This window comes from Dinoponera quadriceps, unplaced genomic scaffold (genome assembly GCF_001313825.1).
Source record: "Dinoponera quadriceps isolate SergipeBrazil2010 unplaced genomic scaffold, ASM131382v1 scaffold5809, whole genome shotgun sequence".
NCBI lineage: Eukaryota > Metazoa > Arthropoda > Insecta > Hymenoptera > Formicidae > Dinoponera > Dinoponera quadriceps.
In genome coordinates, this window is record NW_014559826.1 from 321,111 (window position 1) to 345,762 (window position 24,652).

At 45.3% G+C, this 24,652-nt stretch overlaps 1 protein-coding gene across 1 annotated transcript; it reads right to left on the reverse strand.

Moving 5' to 3' along the window:
* Window positions 1-214: 214 nt before the first annotated feature.
* On the reverse strand, window positions 215-24,635 carry LOC106750513 (homeotic protein Sex combs reduced). The gene is made up of 2 exons (XM_014630918.1): window positions 22,443-24,635; window positions 215-3,895 (listed from the first exon to the last, which is right to left on the reverse strand). The coding sequence occupies exons 1-2, from the start codon at window positions 23,257-23,259 to the stop codon at window positions 3,591-3,593; spliced, it is 1,122 nt and encodes a 373-aa protein (XP_014486404.1). The 5' UTR covers window positions 23,260-24,635; the 3' UTR covers window positions 215-3,590.
* Between the last annotated feature and the right edge of the window lie 17 nt (window positions 24,636-24,652).

A 24,652-nucleotide genomic window follows, 5' to 3' on the forward strand; every position in this document is an offset into this window, starting at 1 on the left:
TTGTATTGCTGTTGACGTATCTCGGACATTTTTTTAAACAACTGATAACACCCGATCGTACGCGTTGCGAGCACCACTGCGAACTTGAGCGGTATCTTATTTTTTCCAGCCTCGTCGGATCCGGAAAGGAAGGAACACCGATGATTTCTGTACGTCACATACCATTTAATAATTACAATTTAAATTATATAATTATACGATCTTACACGTACGGTGCTCTAGATTACGTAGATGTAATAAGTAGGTATTTTTAGTTTAGACTATTACGTATATTACATGGAATGAAGTAACATTTGAGTGACGCTACGCGAACGTAATATTTGAGCTTAATTTAACTCGGAGAACGCATCCTTCGCACCTGACGAGTAAATAGTAAATATCTGCAGCTTTCGTTTCGCCTCTCTCCACGTCAAACCGCGGGCACATACTACGGGAACGACTCTCCGAATCGATTTTCGATAAGCCATCGAGATAGCACAACTACGTATCCCGCGATGTGTCTCTCGTGTAAAAGAGTAATTCAAATCTCGCATCGTTTATGCACATCGTTTATAGGTACGGAACGTGTTGCACGACACGCGGCGTAAACAACAAGAAAAAAAAAATAATAATAACGAAACAAATAAAATACAATATTAACACTGGACCAAGTCATTAGTAACAGACTCACTCTCAATACAATAATAGAGATAATATCAAGAATTTCAATAATGATAATGATGATGATAATAATAATAATAATATTAATAATAATAATAAAATCCTCACTATATACTTTATTTAAATATCCTTATAATGTACCAGGCGATAACGAAAAGAATTACGGTGTTTCTTCCGGATGCATTTGTGTGTGAGAGAGAAACAAGTACCCTTTTATATTCCGTATTCCGGATGACGTCTCGAAATTGTCGGCTCAAATACAGTTCCGGCATCGTTTACTTCCAATTGATCCATTCGCAAGAGTTGATTTCAGTAACACTTTACCTAGGCTTAATCGCTAATTCGGTAGTCCGATTCGTAATTCGTACGACGATTGAAAGAGGACCATTTTTTCATTAACGCCTCGTACACAGTAATAACGTCATTCGATATCGTGTTATATATTTAATAATTATGTACAATTCAGTACTAATCTAGTTAAAAGATCTCTTTTTTATTTGTGTCCTTCCTCTCTCTCTCTCTTTCTCTCTTTCTCTCTCTCCCTCTCTCTCGCTTGTATCGCTTAAGATATCTTGACATACTAAATTCCCTGTATTCTTCCGAATTTGCATCGCGTAATGCGCGGTTACGATAATTTGATAAGCATAGAGCGACTGCTTTTAAACGTTTCCATCTGTTGTATCACAAGATAATCAGTTACTTAGATACTACCTAATTAGCATACATACACTTGCGCTCGCTTCCCGGTTAACTAGTCCAATATCCAATCGCTTTTTTTTTTTTACCGATTCATGCGGAGTAATACGTTTCTTCTGTTACACAATCACACACCTATGCGTATTCTGGGTATCGATAAGTACGCGCAATCGGGTGGCACATGCATGCGATTTGCGTTAGATATCCAGCGCGGCATGCACACACATTGCACCATCGTAGTTTATTACACACACTCACAATGTAGCGAGTGTCATTTATTCCGTTCGACCGCACAAAACATTTTCTCTTCTCTCTGCGTTTCTTTCTTTTTTTTTTTTTCTTTCTCGTTCATCGTATAGTTCGGACTTGGTTATAGAACTTCGGATATGGTTATAGAAACTAATACATCTCGCGGATTTCTATGAGGATTAAGATTAATATATCTTGAGACGAGAGAAACAATAGCAGTCCATTTGATCTATCGATCGCGATAAAATGCTCGATGCGGTAGGATAGAAGAAAAAACAAAAAAAAAAAAGAGAGAGAAAACGAACGTCAAGTTCCGCGCAAGATCTGTCTACGTACCAACAATTTTAGGAACAACGTGGCTGCTCCAGGGAGAGACATCGGTTACATTTTGCTGTGAGAATTATGTACAGTAAAATTGCTGGGCCCTCAGCTGCCCACCGTTTCGTCAATATCGCACAATAAGACCGTCGATACGATGTTGCAAAGTCAAGCGCAATTTTATGACACGAGAGTTTATTTCCGGAAGAAAACGCGGCGTGTGTAAAAATCAGAATTCACAATACCTTTTGTAATTTCACACGGACCACTTCTGCGTGTAATCGCGTAAATTAATGTAGGAAGGAATTAAGGTATGTCTAGGCGTTTCATACGAAAAAAAAAGTAGTGGAAGTGTAAATACAGATGTAAGTATGTAATTATGATTCTGTGTAAACTGTGTGTTATAGCTTTGTAATAATTATATTACTTTTAATCGTACGTGCAAATTATGCTGCATGAATATCTCGTCGTTACTCTACTAATATAGCGTCGCGTCAGCCGTTCCTTACTTTCTAGAATACTTCATAAAGCCAGCATAATTTACACGTTAACCGTGGATCATTTCCAAAGTCACCTCTGTCATTCAGGATTCAACGGAGAACAGTTCGAGTATTTAATTGGCGTCTTACGAACTACAAAATAGAGACTCTAACGTGCAGATAGAAACTATGTTTCTCTTGGGGCTGTTTTGGTCTTTCGCAGGCTCCTTCTTTTTTTTTTTTTCGATAAATACGTCCTTCTTTCTCCTCTTTTTTTTTTTCTTTTAGAAAAGACCGAACAAGGGAACAATGCTCGGAAGAAGAGAACAATAAATAAGTACATGTGAGCGGCATTCTCCCGATATCATTTCCGGTCGATTATTCATTCACAAATGAAACAGTGCGCAGCCAGACAAGATAACGGATAGATTTGTTTTTCCCTTTCTTCTTTTTAAGATTAATTAATTACTTAGACCGCAAAAATTTCTACATCTTAAGCTAGGGATTTCGGTTTCATCTCACCCGCTGAGGTGGCCTCTCATTCGCTTCGGTATTCAGTATTTTATAATCTCATGCGTGAGAGCCCCTCGGAGCGCGTCCAGTCTATTAAATCGGGCGTACGGCGCTATATGTGCAGAAAATTTTGGCTTCCCTTCAACTTCGAATAGTCGTAATAGCGACAGTGTGGACTTCGTGTCCGCGGACGAGTGGGAACGGATTGCTGCCTCTTCGCGCTGTCCCGAAAGAGAGAGACACACAGACAGACAGACAGACAGGATATCTCATTTTCCCTGGCGCGCTTTTTCTCTCCTTCTTCACCGGAGGAATCGCCCCCTTCCCTAATTTCCCGGATGCGCCAGTAACGCCAATAAATATGCGAAACAATTTTAAATACAAGATTAACGTACGGAAGGAGGATGATAGTCTTCCTCGCCCCGGCTGCGACAATCCGTTACCCCAGCGTCGCTGCTGCGAGAGCAATCGCGGCGAGTCAGCGGAACGAACACGCATCCACGTGTCCTACTGGAAGTGAAGTCTCCACGACCCGGTCATCCACGTCACGTGACAGGGGCCCGTGACGTAGCGCGTAGGGTCTAGGGCGGAAAAAGCCTTTTAGAAGTTCTGCTCGCCGTACATCCCGGGGAACCGGACAGCGTGTGCTCCGAGCTCGGCGGGCGAGAACTCGTCCTATGTGGCCAAGTGAGCGAACTGACCGGGGTGGGGCGCGAACTGGTAAGGGTGGCCGTACGGCGACATGTGGTACGGCACGATGTTCATACTCGCCATCTTGTGCTCCTTCTTCCACTTCATACGCCGATTCTGGAACCAGATCTTTATCTGACGCTCCGTAAGACAGAGGGCATGCGCGATCTCGATGCGACGCCGCCTCGTCAAATAGCGGTTGAAGTGGAACTCCTTTTCCAGTTCCAGGGTCTGGTACCTGGTGTACGAGGTCCTTTGCCGTTTCGTCTCGCCGTTGGCATTCACCGTACCTGGAAGTCAAAGGGACTCGTTATTGCGCGAGGACAACCGAGGACGATACACAAGCGTGGAACTTTGTGGAAATAATCGATAAGTCACGGAAAGAGAGAGAGAGAGAGAGAGCGCACAACGATTCGTTCTCTCTCTCTCTCTCTCTCTCTGTGTGTGTGTGTGTGTGTGTGATCGTCCTGCGCGCGTACGTGATATTTCCACCGTACGTAATTTTCGCCGGTATAAAATAAGAGCGTTTAGAACGCACTGTTTCTCGAAAGGCTGAGATTTTATCGGCGAGAGCGGAGAAGCGCCAAAAGGTTGAATAAAAGATGGGGTCGTCGAAAGCGCTGCTGAGACGACGATTGCTGAGGGCCGGGCGTGCGACGCGTGACGCCCTCGTTAATTATTTTAACGAGTCGTGGTTAATGTTACTCGGCCAGTGCTACCGGATTGCAAACTGGTCACTTGGCAGCCGCTTTACCTATTTGCTCCCGCAGCACGCCTCGGCCATAAATAATTTTGCAACGCTATTATTACGATACACCGTTACGTCTATCATGCGTATTTTCCGAGCGTTGCTCAAAAATTGCCGCATGGACATTGCCGAACAACGCCAGAAATAAGCCTCGCCTCTCTCGCGTGTGGTCGCGCGCACAGGTCAATTTCATATTGGCTAATAATCTGTTTCTTTTCTTCAAGGTGGAAATGGTATATATCAGCGATGTGTTACGTAAAATAGGGAACGTGCTGTTCTCGCGAGGAGAGAGACTGAACGGCCGGGAAATATTGTTACACTTAGGGGGGCTCTCGCGAATAAGGTGTGAAAAAAAAATGGAAGGAAACGTTATTCCCATAATTGAATTCGACGAAGCGGACGCGTACCACTTACGATTTTCCACCGGTGAAAATATTTTCGACGGCGGCCGCGTATCGCTACGTACTGTATTTCGACGTGACCAATATACTAAATAACTTCTACCCTCCCGACTGTAACGCGGGCTCCGGTTTGATGCTTCAGCAGGTGTTACGCGAGGTAGGGGCGCGTTTTTAGGTTCATTGTGAGCACGGGTCATTGCGGATATTAAAGAGCCGGCTCATTTACAGCTATAATGGATAGCTATTAATAGCGCGGGACAAGGGGGAGAGAGAGAGAGAGAGAGAAGTTGATGAGTTGTACAGATAAAGATGCGGCTAAGCAGGAAGTACTTGGGCAGAACGGCAGCAAGAAAGTCGCGCAACAAATGCGCCATTTATATAAACCTTCGCTGATTCATAGTGGAGCACACGTGCGGAAATATACGATAGCAGGATATATGCGGCAGTTCGAAGCTCGCTGAAGCAGACGCGAGCGAATATTTGTCTACTATTGCTCGAAAAGCGCGTAATTTTCGATCAGCCGACGGCTCCTTCTCTCTCTCTCTCTCTCTCTCTCTTTTGGTGTCTGGAATATTTGCAACGTAACGTTAGCAATAAGTCGTAAGCCGGTAATAAGTGATACGCCTGAGAATTTATTCCACGAGCTTGAGCAGCGGGCATGCTTCCGCGAGAGAGAGAGAGAGAGGAAAGCTCTTTTCTGCGGAACGACTAGGACGGCTAACCAGCGAACATTGAACAACGAAGCTCCTACCGAGCTTAATGACTGGACCCTTCACCCAGCCAGCGTTATCGCTTTCCTCCCGATGTAACACGTCGCTGGGTCGTGCGACGTGACTTTTTAATAAATAGTGTTCTGGCTGTCTGAACACGGACTCGTTCGGTCTGCATATCGTTTATCCGACATACCTGCTCGCTTTGTAACCGACAAACGGAATTCTCTTTTTCATCCGCTCATTATATTGTACGACATTGCCGGGATCGTCGGCTGAAAGCCGACTTAGTAGCAATAAGGAGTCGCGTTGCGAAAGCGGCGGTTTCTCGTTCCTCGAGTGTCTCGTTCGTTTGACGGTCGTCGGATTGTCGCGTCGCGCAATTGTCAAGCCCCGGTGCTGAATCAGTCCGGACTGATTTTTCATTATTCGCCGTCGAGCCGGCTTTTCTCATCGGTCCCGTGCATCACACTCCTATCTCGATGTTGAAGAAAAAAACCAAGTGACCGAGTGGCGGAAAAAGTCCAAATAGACGTTTCTTTGGAGCGCACGCGCGCACCCTTGATCTTTTCTGGTGATAAATTGCTATCTGTATCTCGTCGACATCGATACAACACGCACCCGTTGATGTATAAAGGAATGTGCTCGGTGAAGGTTGGTGAGAAAGTTCTCGGCGATGCTCATGCGCGATTGAAATATGTTTCTTAGACGCACCGTGTTAATCCTTCCAGCTAATACCGCACAAGGGAGATCAGGATATACGCTCGCTTGCCGCCTGTATACACGACGCGGGACTTTTTTTTTTCTATCGTAGCCGCAGAAATATGCGCCGGGGATAATAATCCCCGGTGTGTGTGTGTGCGCGCGCGCGCGCGCGCTCGGCGTGTGATTGTTAAATCGTCGGGCATTATTTAATCTTCGGTGCGATCGTGTGATTGATCATTTTTGTTATTTTCATGCTATGCCTATGACGCATTAAAGTGCCGTGGTAATCGCTGACCCGATTAAATTTCACGCGTGTCAGGCACACCTGTTTAATTAGCATTTAGATTCTATCTGCCGTGATCTCGGTAGTTATTCCCGCACTATAAATTCCAATGCATCTAAAGGGGTGTACGAGCCAATATGTTATTGTAACGTGAATTTCCGTAATCATACGCATGGCTTGCGTTATATATCTCCGGGTGATAAATTTCACAATCGCATTGGATCTTAAGCGGATGCAATGGGAACACTTCCTACGTTCGCTCTCGTAAAGACGCGGTGGATTTCCTTCTTACGCTTTCGTGGCGAACTTTTACCTTCTTCTCGTGGAATAACGGAAACACAGAAGCGCTCCGCCACCGTAAATATATCGTTCGTGTAAGAGTGTGCTCAGCGATATGATGTAACGTTGTCAGTATCAACTAACTTTACTCACTTCGAAAGCTTCGAAAGTAACTTCGAACTTTCGAATTTTGATAAGCCGACGCCTCGAAGGTATGTCTTAAAAGGCTGTTAATTATTGTTATTTTAACATGGGGAACGTGTTAAAAAGTATAAAAATGTAACGTTAAATTAATGCATTCGCCTTGTTATTCAACATATGTTCCCTATGTTAGGGTAACGCAACATTTTCATGGATCCCTTTTAACGCGAAATTATTTTTTTACTGTGACACTAATTACGTTACTCCAGTATTCGGGTAATCTATGACGCGATCGGATAAACAGATACTCGAGAAACATCCGAAAGACCGGCTTATCTGACTTATACCCGGATATCCGGATATAGTAGCGTCACTGATATGAGACGGTTGAGCAACGTTACGCATACTTGCTTGGAAATCCTGTGAAATTACTTTTAGTCGTCGACTATTAGCCGCGCTCTGCCAGTCAATCGGTCACGACTGATCGCTAATATCGCCGACTGACATTACGTTATTCGCCGTACTCGTCGCGTATCGCAACTGCGTAGAGAAGCAAAAACTATGACATTTTGAACGTTTAAAGCGATAAGATGGATTCGAGAAACATTCATAATAAAGGAAATATGTTAAATAACATTTCTGTTCTCAGATGAGAATTGTTCTCCCTTGATATTTTACGGAATTGCTCAATATATTATTTCCCTCCTCTTCTCACAAGTCGTCAGGATAAAACGCATCTTAATAAATTACCCGATAATATCGCAATCGGCGAAATTTATTAAGTGAAATAATTTCGTCCCTTCATATGGAGACGCATCGGAAGACTGTCGAAGAATTCAACTGGAACAAAAGCGTTTAACATCCTTGGTCGTGCAATGAGAGATGTGCCGGAGAAGCCGGAGGTGCGCGCACAGCCGTCGTCGTTGTAAGACCGAGGCGGGCTAAGCGCAGGGCCGTGTCGTGTCACCCATCTTGATGTCACCTCGTGTCGCCTAGCGTTTTCGTGCCTCGCTCTTAATAGAATGCAGAGCGTGCGTGTATTTGCACCGGAGCCTGTACCAAACGTGTCACCGACTGCCAGTCTGACGACTGTCTTGACTGCCTGACTGACAGATCGGCTGGTTAAGACCGACTAACACGTGACCAGGATAATCCCGCGCGACAGTATTCACGGTATGTCTGATTGATCTTCTAGGTTTTTAATACACACATTTCGACGTTTCCTCATCGCACTTTGTCTGATCTTCCGACTTGCAAGTTTCGCCCGCTGTGTGCCCGCAAAATATGAATATTTGTTAACTTCATTTTTAGGAATTCAATATATAACTTTTATTATTTTATTATTTTATCCGTGAATCTTTGGTTCTTCGAAATTTCAGTTTTATGTGATGTAATATAACAATATATGATACCATAATAATAATAATATCGTGCATACCAATGGTAGTTTATAGATAGTTATAGATATTTAATATGTAATATCAATTATTTTTCAATCGATCTCATAAATTAGATTACGCCGAGGAAGGAATACTTCACGACTGCGAATCCCGGCGCATTGCATTCCGCATGTGCGTTTGAGTATATTTGTGTATAGATATATAGGCGCGGTATATCGGTCGGGAGCAAGTTCTAAGAAAGTATATATAGAATTCTTCCTACCCCTAACCCACGGAACATATCTGAGTGGTTATCTGATACGAGTTCAAGCACGACCCATATCAATTCTTTTCATCTATCACGATCGACTTAGGAATTCCAAAGAGGCTGGTAAAAATTCGCGAGCCTCGCGACGTAATGAACAGCGGAAGTAGTTTCGAATCCCCGATGTCATTATCAGATATCAGCCAGACGTCAGCCTTGTTACAGCGCTCATTGTCGCGTTCTGATTGAAAGGAAAACGCACTTTAACCATACTTTAATTTGATATTTCTCAACCGTTAAAGAAACAAAAAACAACGATCGCACGCAATGAACAACGTACGGGTGTACAACGAGCAGAGATATCAATTGCGCAATGAGAACCAGACGATTTTATTTACAATGTAATCTGGCTGGTCGCGCGATAAGTGTAACGTCCAATTCGACACAACGTCCGACACAGACTACATCCGAATAGCATTGACACTACAGATAAAAGAAGAGAGAAGGTTCATAAATAACTCGAGCAGTTGACTGTGTGGCTATTATGCAATTACGATTACATCTCTGTAGCCTAGGTGGTCTAAGGCTTCAAGATCTCGTGTTCGGTCCTACAAGATAGCGCCTCTTAAAAGTTGTCGTTGTTTCAGGTCAGATATTCCGCCAGTGGTATCGCGTGGCCTACCATATCTCGTCTTCGTTTTCTGCTCTGTCCGAGTTCTACGTTACTAATGACAGCCTTGCAGCCTGCACTCTCTTTTGTGTGATTCATCGTTCTATCCTATGTGAATTTTGCCAGATACATAACAATAACACAAGGCCTACGTGCCCGACTCGTTCGCACACGTATGTACTTTTCAGGCAATGCGTTTACTCCAATTAACGGCGTTGATATCCGCATACACGATTGCTACAAAGATTATTTAGGTAATTCGAGTACATGCTAACGAAAAACACTATTGAATATTAAAGAATCTCTTTTTGTTTCACTGGAACAATATTTAATACATAATGAAATAAGTTATTTTTATTGAAAAAAATATCATTTGCTCAAGATAATATTGTTTTTTTCTATCAAGCAGCATGGTTTACTTTAGCGAAATAACAACACTTTCAATCGGACAAAATGATACTTGATGTTAAATTATTTCGTTTATATTAAACAAGCCCAAATGAAAGGAAACACGTGTACTGAATCCAAAGGAACCTTATCCTCGGTACGTATAACGGGAAAAAGGTTTATTTGTGTAACTGTATTTCCGTTGTCCGAGGGCCAGGCGAAGAAACTCGGTTGTGGGAGTAGGAAAATTTCTGTAGGAGATCACTAACTGGTCAATTGTCCTCGGTTATCTCTCAAGCAGGTTTCAACGGCGGACGAGTGTTTTCAGTCGCGATAGCAGAGGGGACGACATCGTTTCTCGTCGCCGAGTTGTCGTCTGGTTCTCATTCGCTCTCACACGAGCTGAGATTCTTTTTTCTCCCCCGTGTAGAACAAAAGGCACAGCATCGGCGGATGCGAAATCAACTACTGTAAAAACGAATAACGGATAGCAGACGGCAATTAATAGCGACGCTTGATTTCGTGCAACCGGTTTGCGTAGAAAAGAATCGCTCGGTTTGTACTCGGCGGAACGCTAACTGATCGATCTCAAGTTGATTGTATCAAATTTGTCGCTACTCGTTCCTAAGTCCGTATCTAAGCAGCTTACGGACTTTCATCCCAAGGGCAACTTCCAACACCGGCGTGTTAAAAGTCGAGTGGGCAAAAATCGATCGAAAGGAACAATTAGCCCATTACTCAACCGCGAGATACGTTAGCGCATTCAAGCGCATTCACAAGAGCCGGTATTGTGATCGTGTTACGTCCGGTACGGAGGGAAGACTATAGTTCTAATAATAATCAGCGTGACAATTCTCTCTCTGGAAGTCTCAGTTATATATGCGCGGCTCGTCGGGGCGGTGATAGGAGATTACCCGATACACTCGTCTCCGCTTGGCCTGCGGCCAGTGCGAATAGACAGTGGCGTTCGCGAATTTTCGCCGAAATGTTTGCGCGATATAGCGGACATAATCCACGCGCAATTTAAATTTATCTATCTCTGAGTCGCGCACTCTCCGTCACTCAGCCTTCATCCGCAGTTGATTTGCGATCCGCGCGCACCGGCGCAGCTGACGGGGGCCGATCGGGCCCTCCCCGCGTGCATTCCACGGAGGAAGGAACGCGACCGAAAACGCGCGCCGGACGATGATCGGGGCCTGCTCGAGGTGTGCGTACGATCCACCTGTTACCAAACGTTCGACGGCGACGGTTGGAGCCTGTCGCAGCTCCCGGTGAGGCTCGGGCCGGAATCCGCGGGATCTATTTCGATATCGGTATACAGCTGACACGCTCGGACCACACCGCGGAAAGTGGCCGGTTATAAATCTCCGCGGGAACACGCGGCTAGACACTTTCAAAAGGGATCTATTAATTTCTGCTCTACGAGGCTCGCGGAGGAGCATGGGAATCCTTTTATTGGCGACTGCTTACGCTCAATCACGGGCGCACAGCGCCGGCCGGTGATAGGACTTGTCACGCTTCCTCGTTATTTTTATCGCGGCGCATGGGGATTTTGCAACGGGGCATCGCTTTTTTTCTTGAAACCGATGGAAATGGGCCACGGGTAAAATTAGGTCGCCGGTGTGTATCGCGCACACGGACGGTTCCTTCGCGACGAAGGCGAATTCGGCCGGCGTATCTTCTATATACGGGGCGCATCCCACCCCGTATGCATCGGACAGTTATAAATAGATTCAAAAACTATTGCTTTTCAATTCGAATGGAGTAGCAAGTGGTTTTCACGGGTCTGGGATTCAGTTGGAAGAGCTGCTGGAAACGAGGCGACGAAAGAACGAAGGGTGCGAAAATGGTGGTGGAGGAAGAGCAGGAAGGGGAAGAGAGAAAGAGAGAGAGAGACAGGATGCAGAAAAGGGGAGAAAGAGAGTGGCAGCCTCGCAGAAGCTTTTATGCCGAAGTTTGCGCGCGGCGGACGTTCCGCGGATCATTTGTTATCTTCCACGAGAAAGCTCTCTGACGCAAATAGGTTTGTTTCTGGCCGCTTTAAACGCTTCACAATAATCCGCGCGAACCCAAATTCAATTAACGCCTCGTCGTCCCCGCCGTCGCGCGCGCGCGCACGTCTATCCCCCTTTCCTTCATTTTGCACTTTGTACTCGCTGACAGCCTACGAAAGCCGGCGCGCATTCTTTTCTTCCGTCTCTTTTATATCTGGGCGCATGAACCATGAGAATATTGAGGTACGTGCCTCGAAGTCCTGATGACCTTGAACTCCGGATGTGCCGCCGAGCGCGAGAGAGGGCGAGTGTCCCTTCCCGTCTTCTCGCGCACGACGCTGCGCAAAATTTCAACTGTATATGCAATGTTTTTTATCAGTCGAATTTATTACGGAAGGACGCGTTCTCTCGAAGAAAGAGTGAGAAAGAGAGAGAGAGAAACGCCGATCTTTATCGTTTTTCGATAAATCTCCCGCGCTCGCGTAGCGCGCCTCGTTAAAGCGCCATCCGCGACTAAAATTAGATTCCCCTCTTTCGCTCTGGGTCATCTGCGGAGTTGATAGAACCGAGAATAACATATTATCCGTTCTCTCTTTCTCTCTTTCTCTCATTCTTTCGCCCGCTGTCGGCCGCGTGGATTGAAGAATCCGTGCCGCGCGTGTGTACAGCTTATATGCGCGCAAGAAACTGTCGTCCCGAAGGGATTCACTTTTATACAAACAAATGAAAGAGAGGCGCGCAAAGAGACGCGGGGAAGGACGCGACGGGGCGCGCACGTATGTGTGTATGCGGGGGAAGGACGATGGACCTCTCTCTCTCTCTCTCCGGAGGAAGAATGGGGGATAGAGAAGCTACGCGTCTCCATCCATCAGGCGACGGTCCGACCACCGCGGCCGACACACGCGACTCAAACCTACCGACAACCTTCGAATGCATTATCTTCCTCTCGGGGATACGCACACAAGCTTACACACGCATATCATTCGGACGGGTAGATTTTCGTCTAATTTCTGTTCGACGTTACCGTATCTCTCCCGATATATAATCGATAAGGCATCGGATACACGTCGGATTCCTTCAGGATCACGGACGAGGAGGCTCCAATTTGTGAGAATTAACAGGAACGATCGCGGTATTCGCGATATTGATCTTATCGGTTTGTTAAACCGCCCGATAACCCCCGCCGCGGGAGTTGAGCGATAGTTAGCCCGCGTGTGTGGACTTTTGAACCGTTAATTGATAATAATCATACGCCTCGCGCGCATATCGTATTATTGCCGTGCGAAATCAGCATCGGCGTTCCATAAATATTCGTATGAGCGTACGAGCGCACGCGGACGTACGTACGTGTGTACACGATGCGCGAGTATTGGTACCGCGTGGAACGTTCCCGCTGTGGGAAAATTAATGACTTACCTTCAGCGGGAACAATACAGTCAGCTGCGACTCTCTATGTGTCTGAGTACACTGCGTCGCGGTGATGCGAGCTGCCTAAGGTCGAAAAAAAGAAGAAACACGCAAGCGCACATATCTGTGGACGCGTGTACACCGGGCGTCATATATATATATATATATATATATATATATATATATATATATATATAATCTTAACATTATAACTGGAATTATTTGTGCGATTTCAGACTTATGTAGGAAGCGTAAGATTGAAAATTGCAGGAAAATCTAATCAAATTGTGCTTTCGTCGGTTTTCATTTGAGGCGATCCGTGCCCGAGATTTCACAAATTAAATTGAATTATGCTTCAATAATAATAATAATAATAATGATAATAATAAATAAATGTTAATACAGTGACGCTTGGGGCACGTAAATATTTCGTGCGTGCTGTTTTCTCACGCGAAATTTACATTTATTTGATTTGCTTTAAATTTATTTCTCTCGTGAATCCAGCGCACCTATTCCCTAACTTTTGATGAAATTTTCTTTATAAGTTATACAGAATAAGGGGGCTATTGATACTTTTACGATAAAACACGAGTGTATAATTGTCGTATGACAGACTCAATGATATGTCCCTTCGGATGAAGGCCTTGAGCCTCTCTATTTCGTGCAGTGAGACGTTGCGTGAATTGGTGCGAAAATGGCCAACACAAATGTGGCTGTGTTTTAAATATAGTGCGCATATAATTCTTCGTCTCCCCCCCCCCCTCCTTCAAAAAGTTCACGTACAGAGGGTTATTATGCTCGGCACAATAACTGATTCACAAAAGATATCTACCCTAAAATCCGTTCTAGACCATCGACAACCGTGACAAGCACCATTTGTTCACCATTTCGCGTGGCATTGGTTGTAGTGAGTGGATAAATCTCATCGGAAGCGCGTGTCCCTTTCCGGGCTCTACACCACGTCCTCCTATGAATCATGCAGTATCTATGTACCAGGTTAGGTTGCTCCTCTTAGGAGGCTGTCCGTTTTGATCGTCCATGGCGTTCCTCCTGGTTACCCCATACGGGTGGTACCGCAGACTCTCAGAACGCCTCGTGTTAGTACGTAAGCCTCGCGCAAGCATTTATTTATGGTCTCAAGTCGCTGGGGTGTACGTAGGCACGGCCTCTATGCCACCCGAACACGCTTCGCTCTGAGCATCGGCCCTGAGTATTAGGAATGAAGCTGTTGTGCCGTTCGAGACCTTGATTTTCTCCTGGCTTAATAGCGAAAGAGATCGCTGAGCAATTGGCAATATCGCACTATAAGTAGTATCGCTAAGCAACAATATCATTATCATATCGTTGTATTGTTCATCAGCAATAATAACATCATAATGTCATATTCTTCATAGATTTTTAGCATACCGCGATGTTTCTCGAAGATATTCACGGCGATAACGAAAAGTTACGTACACAAAGGAAGTAAGAACAAGGTTCTTATATGTATATATTTAAAATCTTACTGTAAAATATTAAATGTAACAGAGAGCGATAGTCACCTGTTTCAATAATAACGTGCAAAGTAGAGAATGTCAAAGGCGAGAAATGACTGCTTTCATGTGTTTTTTTGAGACGTGGAATCTTTCTGGAAGATCTTTTTTGTCTGTGATACACTGCTTTCGACGAGTTGAATCGGGACAGACCGAAATAGTTGCTGCGCGAGCAAAAAATGAAGTTGTACGCCGGGTGGTGATTTCGTGGAAGGCACTCGCGGTAACAAAGTGCGTGTTTGTATTTTTATGGGGGTACGTAAGTATCAGGATAATTACGTAAGTTAAGTGAGGAAGACTCCCGGCCTGGTACACTCACCGCGCATTAATCAGCGCGTTTGCAACGTCGATCATAGAAGTGGAATATCACAAGTAACGCCAATAAAGTCTGGTTTATTCTCACATCGCATATTTATAGCTCTTTCAGCTTATACATTTACGCCTATCGTATCATGCATCTTGACTGTTGTATAATTACGGTACTGTGATCAGCTGCCAAGCGGTTAATTACGAAGAACGTGCCACGAGTTAAATTTACAAACTTCACTTCTCTCTGTCGTTGCGAGTGTCCGATATACGTCGTTCGGTATCGCGGGGCACCTGCATATTTAAGAAACGGAAATCCTTTCGATCTATACATAACGTTTAAGATGTGATAACGTGAGTGTGAGTAATTGAGGATAAGAGACGACGTAATGGCATTCTTTTCCTATCGGGGAATATGAAGGATAACTTCTCTTTCTTGTTGAGATCACGATCATGATCGCGAAATGATTGCGCCCTTTTGTTAACCAACATCTTTAACTCGTAATGACTATAAACTTTGAAAAGTTCGCTCACGCTCGCGATTGTGTATTGCGATTATTTATTTTCCTAAATTCGATCATATTTTTTCTGTACACAATTACTTCCGATGTATTAATGGGAGACAATAATCCACCAGACGGCGTTGGTAATATTCCAACGTTGCTTATCGCTACGACTTGAACTTTACCGTCTGCATCATCATCGGATTAAAAATATACAAGTGGGTAATGAATTATACATACAATCCTTTACGTACTCAGTAATTGAACGTAAACACAACATTTCGAAGTGCAAGACAACTACTAGCGCCACCAGACGAGCTACGACAGTTCACGTTCCGCTGTTTAGTTAGCGAGGAGAAGAGAGGGTAATCTCGAAGATAAGGAACAATTACCAACGTTAGAAATATGCCTAACAGAATGAATTTAGGACATCAGTATGGAATTTTCGTGAAACTACGCTACGTACAAAGTGAATCCTTTAATGGGGAAATTTAAATGTAAATTTTCACATCGACACGTTCTTCGAACTCAACAGTTTCTATTATTTGTTGGATTTAAATATTCTATAGGAGAGCAGCGAACGACAAATATCTAGGCAGAATTCGCGCGGTATATCTTCAGAGTTCGTTTCACGACGACTGAAGCAAACGGTCGAGAGTTCGATTACATCAGAGAGCACATTAGGCACTACATTTTAAAAGGATGATGTAAGTGCGCAGAACCGTTGATCCCGCGTGATTTATTTATCACTGGCACGGCCGAGAGTTCTATGCGCGACTATTACACGCCGGGTATGCTGCAGACTTGTATATCTTCTGAATCTACTTGTCGCGACAGACGATGACGCTTCTCTCTCACGACTCTTGCATTAGCACGGCAATAATCGCCCGCTGTGAGACGAACATTGTTAATAATCGTGCATTAATAATCGTTAATAACACCGTAAAAATCCCAAGAGTGTTGCAACATTATCATAATATATTAATAATGCATCGAGGATACATGAATATACGACAATTTACGTTAACATAATTTAACATAGATAGATAACAAAAGATAGATTCCAGGCTTCCCTTTAAGAAAACAAATTGATTAGGATTGCTTCTCACTTTCCGCGAACCGGTTAAATCGAAAATCTGAAATCGTCACCTTCCAAATCCTCGGGCGATTCGGCGCTCCTTTATAAAAGAGTCTTCTAGGTATTTCGCATCTCTCTCCGAGCTATTTACCTCTTCTTACAGCAGTAACGTCAACTTTCTCGGTACGGTTCTAGTCGACGTTAGATGGCGCGACGTCTCCGGGAGCGAAGGCTCTCCCCGGAAGAATCTCGTGATATACGGCGGAAGGGAAACAAAATACTCGCGATTATCTTTGCGGGGCGTTTTTTTTTTCGACTCACGTTGTCGCGACAAAGCCGCGAAATGTGTGTACTCGCGGCATTGCCCTTGCCAGCTAGCTAGCTAGGCCATTCCACGTTGGCTCGTAAATTTCCAGAAGAGGCAATCCTCCTCGGGGGAGGGTTCGTCGGCCAAAAGAGCGACTGCAGAAGCATAAGGATCAAGGATCCCCGTGGCGACCGGGCCACGCAGCAACAGGCGGCCCACTTCGCCCCCAGCACACATCCATTACCCCATCGGCTCATCCCGCGTTTGCACTAGGCGCTTGCAATGAGAATTTATGTTCTAATAAGTGATTCACACTCTTCCCGCGATTATACGCAAACTCCGCGCCACGGTGGTAAACCTTTTCCTTCTTGCGCGGCGTGCTTAACATCCGACCGATCTCACACGTACGGTAATAATCGTGGGTTTTGGAGCAACAGAAATATGAGTTATTTCTGGCTTCTCTCTCTCTCTTTCTTCCTCGGAAATATTTGTATGTATTGTATATACAAATTTTGTACACTGTATATATCGATATATCGATGTATCATAAAATGTAAACGACACTAATCTCTCGTATCTTTGCACCGCTACTGTTTTTTCTTGTCGTTACTTCAGCGACGAACTATACCAACAGATTCAATAAAACAATGACGATAACTTGCTTCTCATATCATTTCTCGCTGTTCCTTTATTTTACCGCTTAGTCGACCATAATTTTACCAACCGGCGTTACCTCGAAACCTGAAGAAAGGTATGTTGAATATGTATTTTCCAAAGTGAAGAAATATTACATTACTATAGACGGTTAAATTGTTTTTGGACGTTGGCGTAAAATTTCGCATCTTGTTAATCTCATAATGTCCCTAGAACAGCCGTGCATGTGGCGCGGATTGATTAAACGTTTCGTAATAAAAAGATTTCAGTCGACGTAAAAAAATGCAGTATGCTATGTGGTTAGTAAAACCAGTTCTTTGCCGCGCGTCCTCGTATCTCCTTCTCCTCTTAGTTCGTCATAATTGTACGTGTAAATATATATATATATATATATATGTGTATAAATATGCACACATGTTTGTTTGGAGTGCTAGACTTGTTTTATCGGCACGAAATCAAAATCCAACATATCGGGCTTAACAAACGGCACAATTATTTCTTCGCTATTCATGCAAATTTTTACACGAAGCTTTGCCTACGGATACAACTGTTACAAGTTAGTCTAATAACGTGGTGATGAGAAAGAAAAAAAAAACAACTCGACACAATGCGCCGCAGTTTGTTCGAATTACTTTTGTGCCTGTTGACAAAAAGCTTCGCGTCCAACCACACATCGCATATTTATGACGTGATTAAATGTGTGAAAGGCATTAAGGCAAAATCCAGTTCCACTCGTTCCCTCGACTATGTCTCTCTAGTCTTTCAGTCCGCGAGAATCATCCTGAAAGGGGATTCATATGTCGAGAATCGTGCTGGTAGCCAGAGCCTCGTCGTTAATCGGGGCACAGAAATGTGCCTTTCCTCGCGGCACTTTGCACATCCTTATTTATGGCGGAATAATCGGCGCTTAATTATAGACTCCATGACGAAAACGACCTTCTGCTTACCTAAACGAGGACTATAGCCTACTCGCATGCTCGCAGGTCGATATTACAAGGAAATGAAACATCGCGGAACTGTTCATTTCACACGCCAATTGCATGTTTATTTCGCGTTCACTGCTCATCGGACGATGGCTTGTTATCTCGAACTCAGATTCAGCACTTATCTCAAGGATTATCCGCGTGTGTGTACGACACCTGTAATTTTGCCGACAGCAAGGGCATATTCCGAGCTACTTATATAGTTCACAAAAATAGCGTAAATGAGAGCGAAGAGGAAGGGAGGGGAGAAATTATTATTATATTATCTAAGACTATATCGAAGGTGAATATTATTGGTAGTAGACACTCGAAAATTGAGAAATTCAAGGAATTACAGATTGCAATGTCCGATTGCTCTTCTTGCGAATTAAAGAAAGCCCATAATCTTGCGTACCATTTGCAAACGGGAAAGATGCTACTGAATCACTGAGATTTCCAACAGTAGCGTAATTGGAACAAACTTTCTTGATTCAATGACAAATATCCTTAAAACTACTGTGTTATTGTATTGTTTCATTAATTAAAATATTAGTTTCAGCGATATCGCTATTGAATCAAGGAGATTTACGCGAATTACGCGCGCTATTGGAAATTATATTGATTCAATGGTATGTTTTTATGCGCAGTAATTGCATTTACAGCAGAATGATCGGTGATTGTATCTTCTATTGATAAAATCACCTTTCTCCACTTACTTCATCATCTAGCCACCACTTGAAATATATTCTTCTTATTCTCCGGATTATTTACGTGTTAAGCGGCGGTTTTCTGGCGAAATAGCTATACTATTATTTGTAAAGCGTATATATTAACACTAAAACTGTACGGCTCATTTCTGACCGATTGTAGATTCATCGTTCTCATTTCTTTGGATTTTCATCACTAAGGTGTAAGCCTTCTTTATCACAAAACAACTAAAAATATTATAAAATTGTAAAAAAGCCTATGGATAATTACAAAAAAGAAGGTTGGTCAAAAGTTACTTCCATCCGCGGTTCTAGGAAGAATCTAAATTGCCGTGATTTTAGTGTTAAAATATTGTTGCTACAAAGATTATATTCGGCAAGGAGTTTTATAAAATATCGCGGAATAATATTAGGAGCTGCGAAAGTCCGTCGGACTTGTACCTGCATTTCTTTTGTTAACAATAACAACGAAACAGTAAATGTCATGTTCGACCAAAGCATCTGCCGTCATTGTGCGTCACTTTTGCCATCATTCGGCTAATTGTCTGATTCCGCGTTTAAAAATGACTCTGACTTCAGAACAATCATTGACGATTCGACGAATCGCTGCAAATTTCTAATGCAATAAGAATACGTGGATAATAATCGTGCACGCTCGGACACATCTATCGAAATGATCCTTCTCCTTTTCTTTTTCCGCCGAAGCGAAGAGTGCGAAGTTACGTGCGATATGTTATTTTGAGCGCAAAGCATAAATACTCTTATTCGTTCTTTCAGATCTTAATGAATGGTTTGTTTGCTCGAATCCTCGATGCTCAAACATTCCGTGCACCGATACTGATTTCAAAAGCGTCAGCGTCGGCTGGTAAACGAAACGTCCCCCCGTGTTGGTGGAACATTACACTCTCGGTAAATCAACGATTTTTCTCTCTTCAACGTGAATGCGGACTGTCTATTTTCGTTTCTAAGTGACCTGTTAGGCAGCCGATGCAGCATCGCTCCGCTCGAACGGTTTTCGTGGAATTTCCGCGCGCATTTATCCGTGCGAATATACAAGAACAATCGCCGGATTGCTCAATCATCGGCGCTATTACACAGCATCAATTATAACACACCGGCGATATCTCGCATCGCCGTTGAGGAAATCTCTCGCGAATGTCGATTCGCGGTATCGCCAACTTCGGTCGCAGGGTGTCCGCAATCGTATCGCTCGTGACTGCGCGAGCGGTGCTGCAGATTTGTTTCAGGACCATCGCGCAATAAATATCCGTCCGACGAATAAGTATCTTAATTTCAGCAAGCCCATACGCGATAATCGCTATCGGACAGCGGCCTATTCTCGCTTCTTCGTCGCGAGAACGAGGCAACGTACGCGAAATAGTCGCACGCAAGATGCTACGAGACGAGGTGAAAGGATGCTACATTAGCCAGGCAGGCATGATGCGAGGGCATCGAGAGAGGAAGCCGAAACATGTACAAGAAAGACTTTAGCTGCGCGTATATCCCGTTTGGGGGCCGGACGGTCTGAGACCTTCGTTCGAGCTAAGCCGAGAGAGAACTGGACGAGCGAAAGAGAGGGCAACCCCCCGCGCCTTACAATGCAGCCTGATTTATGGCCCGGGCGCACATACATAGAGTTACACACGATATCATAATACCATTAATTCTTCGTCAAATTCCCCGCTGACTGAATCATACTGGCCGCGCAGTAAATCACACGGGGCGACTAATGTGAGCATGACCAGCGCTCGCTGTCTTATCTTCTTTGAACCGCGGGGGCAGGTGGATCCAGTCTTGGGCCTCCGCTGAATTACTGTTACCTATTCTGGCCGCACCCCCTCCCCTAACACACTACTTTTTCGACTACGGTTCTCGAATCGCTCTCGTTTCCGCGTTGACCGCCGATCTCCGATATGGGACCGCGCGGCTCGTGACGGCGGTTTCGCTTATTGAGCATTTGCGCGCGAGAGATATCGCCCTTTATGTAATCGCCTGTTTGCCCGGCCCGGAGTGCTGTCATAAACCGTATGCTCTTTGTTTCCTCTCGTTTCCCATTTTGTCTTTTGTCCCTCTCTCGCGTTTCTTCCTCGCCGAGGAAGAAGAGCGACGACGATATTGCGCGCTAGAACGTCGCGTTGCCGACTCGCACTTCTCGTCCGGCCGTTTTGTGAATAATTATCGCGCGATAATGTGGTGGTTCGCATCTTTTTACGTCAATGAGAACACACATTGCGCGTAATGTATAATCTTAGGACTTTTAAAGAATTCTTTCCAGCACGGTTACCGATACGAGTACAAAAATTCGCGGTATAATTTTGAATTTTATACAATCGGCATCTCTTCTCCCTTTCTCCCTCCCTCACCTCCCTGTCTCTCTTTTCTATTTCTCACCGTCAGGTAGCACGGTTTATTGATTGTTTCCAGCTACACTTTTATACAATGTCTGATTTTAGACATTGTATAGTCGCTACAGTGCCCAACTTATTTATAAAGTAATGTGTCTTCCCGTAATTTTTTCTAAACTCTTTGCGCAAAAGTTACATTACACAAAGATGCGTGACGCAGATTAACGTCGCTGCATTTGAAATGTGACATCTCGAGGATGAGTATCTACTTACAAATCAAGATTTGCTCTCCGAAACAGACATGATACGTTTCGAAAGTGTCGGAACTTAAATATTCCTGCTTATACCGTTGAAACGTGTGATTTGATATATGAGAGGAGAAGAGAGAGAAAGAGAGATTGCCATTATTAAAATTAGTTAAATTTCCAACAGAATCGTATATTTCAGCTGTGATTTAGCATCTTTATTCCGTCGAATGTACGAATGACATGCTGAATGTTACAATGATAATTTTATGCGATTAGCACGTTAGCTGTTTCTAAACACGCAAATCGTAACGCAAAGCTTAAAAATGTGTGAAATCCTTACTATTAATAATATTACACACACACACACACACACACCTATGTATGCATCGCGCGAGCTGTAGAATTAAATCATTAATTAAATATATATCACATGTGACTAAATAATTTATGCCCCATCAATTCTCGCAGTCCTACGTATCCTCGTATCGGCGAGAGAGATTAAAAGAGCTGCGTTGAGAAAAAAAAAAACGATTGAATCTACAAAATCAAGGATCACGTTAAAAAAAATGTCATATGTTCACCGAGCAAATTACGCGTTGACGCAACAATACATCGCGTTGATATAGTTGTGAAATTGCGTTGACTAAAAACTGACGTCCGTTTCAAGGAAAATTTCGTCGATTTTTTCTTCTCTCATTGCAGTTCCTTGATCTTCGAAAAATCGAAGAACGAAGCGGGAAGCGCGGAATTTGTAAAAGGCGTGAATTAAAAAGAAAACCTGTCTATTTGAGACAACAAGAGGATCGAAAAGGATGGACGGACTTACTCTGGCCAATGTGAACTCTCTTCATCCACGGGTATATTTGAGGCGGGTTGCTACCGGAGGCGTTCCCCTTGTTGGACGAGTTGTTGCCGGTGCTGGAGGTGCTGGACGTGGAGGAAGCGGGTGACGATGCGGAAGACGCCGTCGTCAGCGTCGAGTTTCCCTCGCCGACACCTCTCGAACTACCACTGGGGGGTGAAGCGGCGGAAGCGGCGACGGACGACCTTGACGAGCTACCAGGCGGCGAAGTCAGTCCTGATCCGGCTTTACTCGTTCCGGGCGCCACCAAGGGCGTCGGACTGTTCCTCGAGGTGGACGTGGTCAGATCTTGGGGGGACGCCACGCTGGTGGAGGAGGTCGAATCAGCATACTTGCAGCTGGACGTTGACGGCGCTGACGGTGCCGCGCCGGCCTGCAGCAGGGGCGTCGTCGGGTCCGCGTGGAGCTGCTGCTGGGGATGATGCTGCTGGTGGTGCTGCGATTGCTGAGCGTGAATACCGTGCTGCTGCTGTGACGTCGCAGTCGCGCTCAGCCGTGGCTGCGGTTGCAGCTGGGTATAGTCTATCATCCCGGTCGGTGCGGTGTGCTGCATACCGGACGCGGGAGTGGCGTAAGGATGCTGCGGATAATGCTGCTGAGGTGAGTAACAGGGCGCGGGATAGCTGGTGGACGCCGCGTTCGGGTTGTAATAGTCTCCACCGGCCGGCGACGCGGCCTGCATCGGTTCGCCAGGCGAATTCGGTGTCGGTCTCGGCTGCTGCTGTGGCTGTTGACCCGCGTAGCATGATGCGAGCGAGTTGACGAACTGATAGGAACTCATTCTTCACGTACCCTCTCACCCGACGTCGTCGAGATCTCTCTCTCTCTCTCTCTCTCACTGTACCGATCTCTCCACGCGTCTACGCGCCGTCATTCACGATAACACCAACTGCGTAGCGGTCTCGATTGGCCGAGACGATGGAACAACGGGCGCCGTCATTAAGTATAGAATCGCGTCATCGTGACTCTCTCTCTCTCTCTCTCCCTCGCGCGACACTCCCGCGAACGTTTCACAAGTATCACGACCTGTTACACGCGTACGAAACACGTCTCTTAAACGATTCGATAATGAACGAGGGGTTCCCAGGAGCTAATAGAGAGAGAGAGAGAGGCAGACGGCAGGCGGGTCTGAGCCGACCTGCGAGTCAAGTTTACGAGGGCCACGTGGGCCTGGGCTATAAAACTGTCTTCCGCTTCTTTACGACCTCACGGAGGAGTCGCGATTACCTACGGAGAATGCGTGGACCCACTGTGCAGTAGCGCGTAACGACCGGCTTATCGAGGCGCTCCATTGAAGATGACCTCATAAAGTCCCCGCCTCAATAAAACATAACGTCACGGTTAACACGGTTGCATCGAGAATGATTATTTCACGCGGCGTTCTTGTCACAGGTGTGTCGTTGTTGCACTCGACAGACTCGTATCGCGAGGCTCATACTCTCTCTCGTGTCACGGAGGGTGAGGAGTATCGCGCGCGCGGTTCGCCGTTCCTGTTGCGTGCGCGAAGGGTGGTTGGTATCGTACTGAAGGCCTCGCCACGATCCAACGGAGGGCCGGTGTGTGCGGTAGCTTGTCACGTGCCCGCGCTCTCTGCGTGTCAGAGGAGCGCCTCGACCAATCCCCGCCGTTCGTCAAACCTTGATTGGTCTCTCCGCCGGCGTAGGATTCTTCAACCCCGTTTTCTTGCGTCTCCGTCGAGTCTCCGCTGCCGCTGGCGCCCGTCGTGTGGTGGTGTTGCCTGGCTGCTACCCGACGTGACAGGAACCGATGAGAGGGGTGCACGCCAGAGAGAGAGAAAGAGGGCGAGAGAGGGGTCAAGGAGAGGGGATAGCACCATCAGGGGGGCTAATGGAGAGATATTCGGGAGCCCTGAAACCGTTGGTGGTGGGGAGGGGGGGGAGAAGAGAAGTATCTCGATCGCTCTCTCGTTCTCCTCTGCAGCCTTCCAGCCGCGCGATGTCACCGAGAAGCAGTCTTCCGTCCGCTTTTGCGAGGGGGGCTACGCGCGCACGCGCCCCCTACTGTATAGCCCGGCCTCGTGGCGGATGAAAAAGAAGAGGTGTGGTACACGCGGAGGAAGCGTGATTGTTCCTTATTATTACCGATCGACGACCGTTAACATCTCTCTCTCTCTTTCTCTCTCTCACCGGGCGTGAATCGTCATCCCGCGCGTC

Excerpts from the sequence above, each read along its gene's own strand:
- LOC106750513 (XM_014630918.1), bottom strand. The coding sequence starts at position 23,259 with ATGAGTTCCTATCAGTTCGTCAACTCGCTCGCATCATGCTACGCGGGT. Across the intron at positions 3,896-22,442 it reads GAGAGTTCACATTGGCCAGA|GTACGGTGAATGCCAACGGC; the intron begins GTAAGTCCGTCC and ends TTTGACTTCCAG.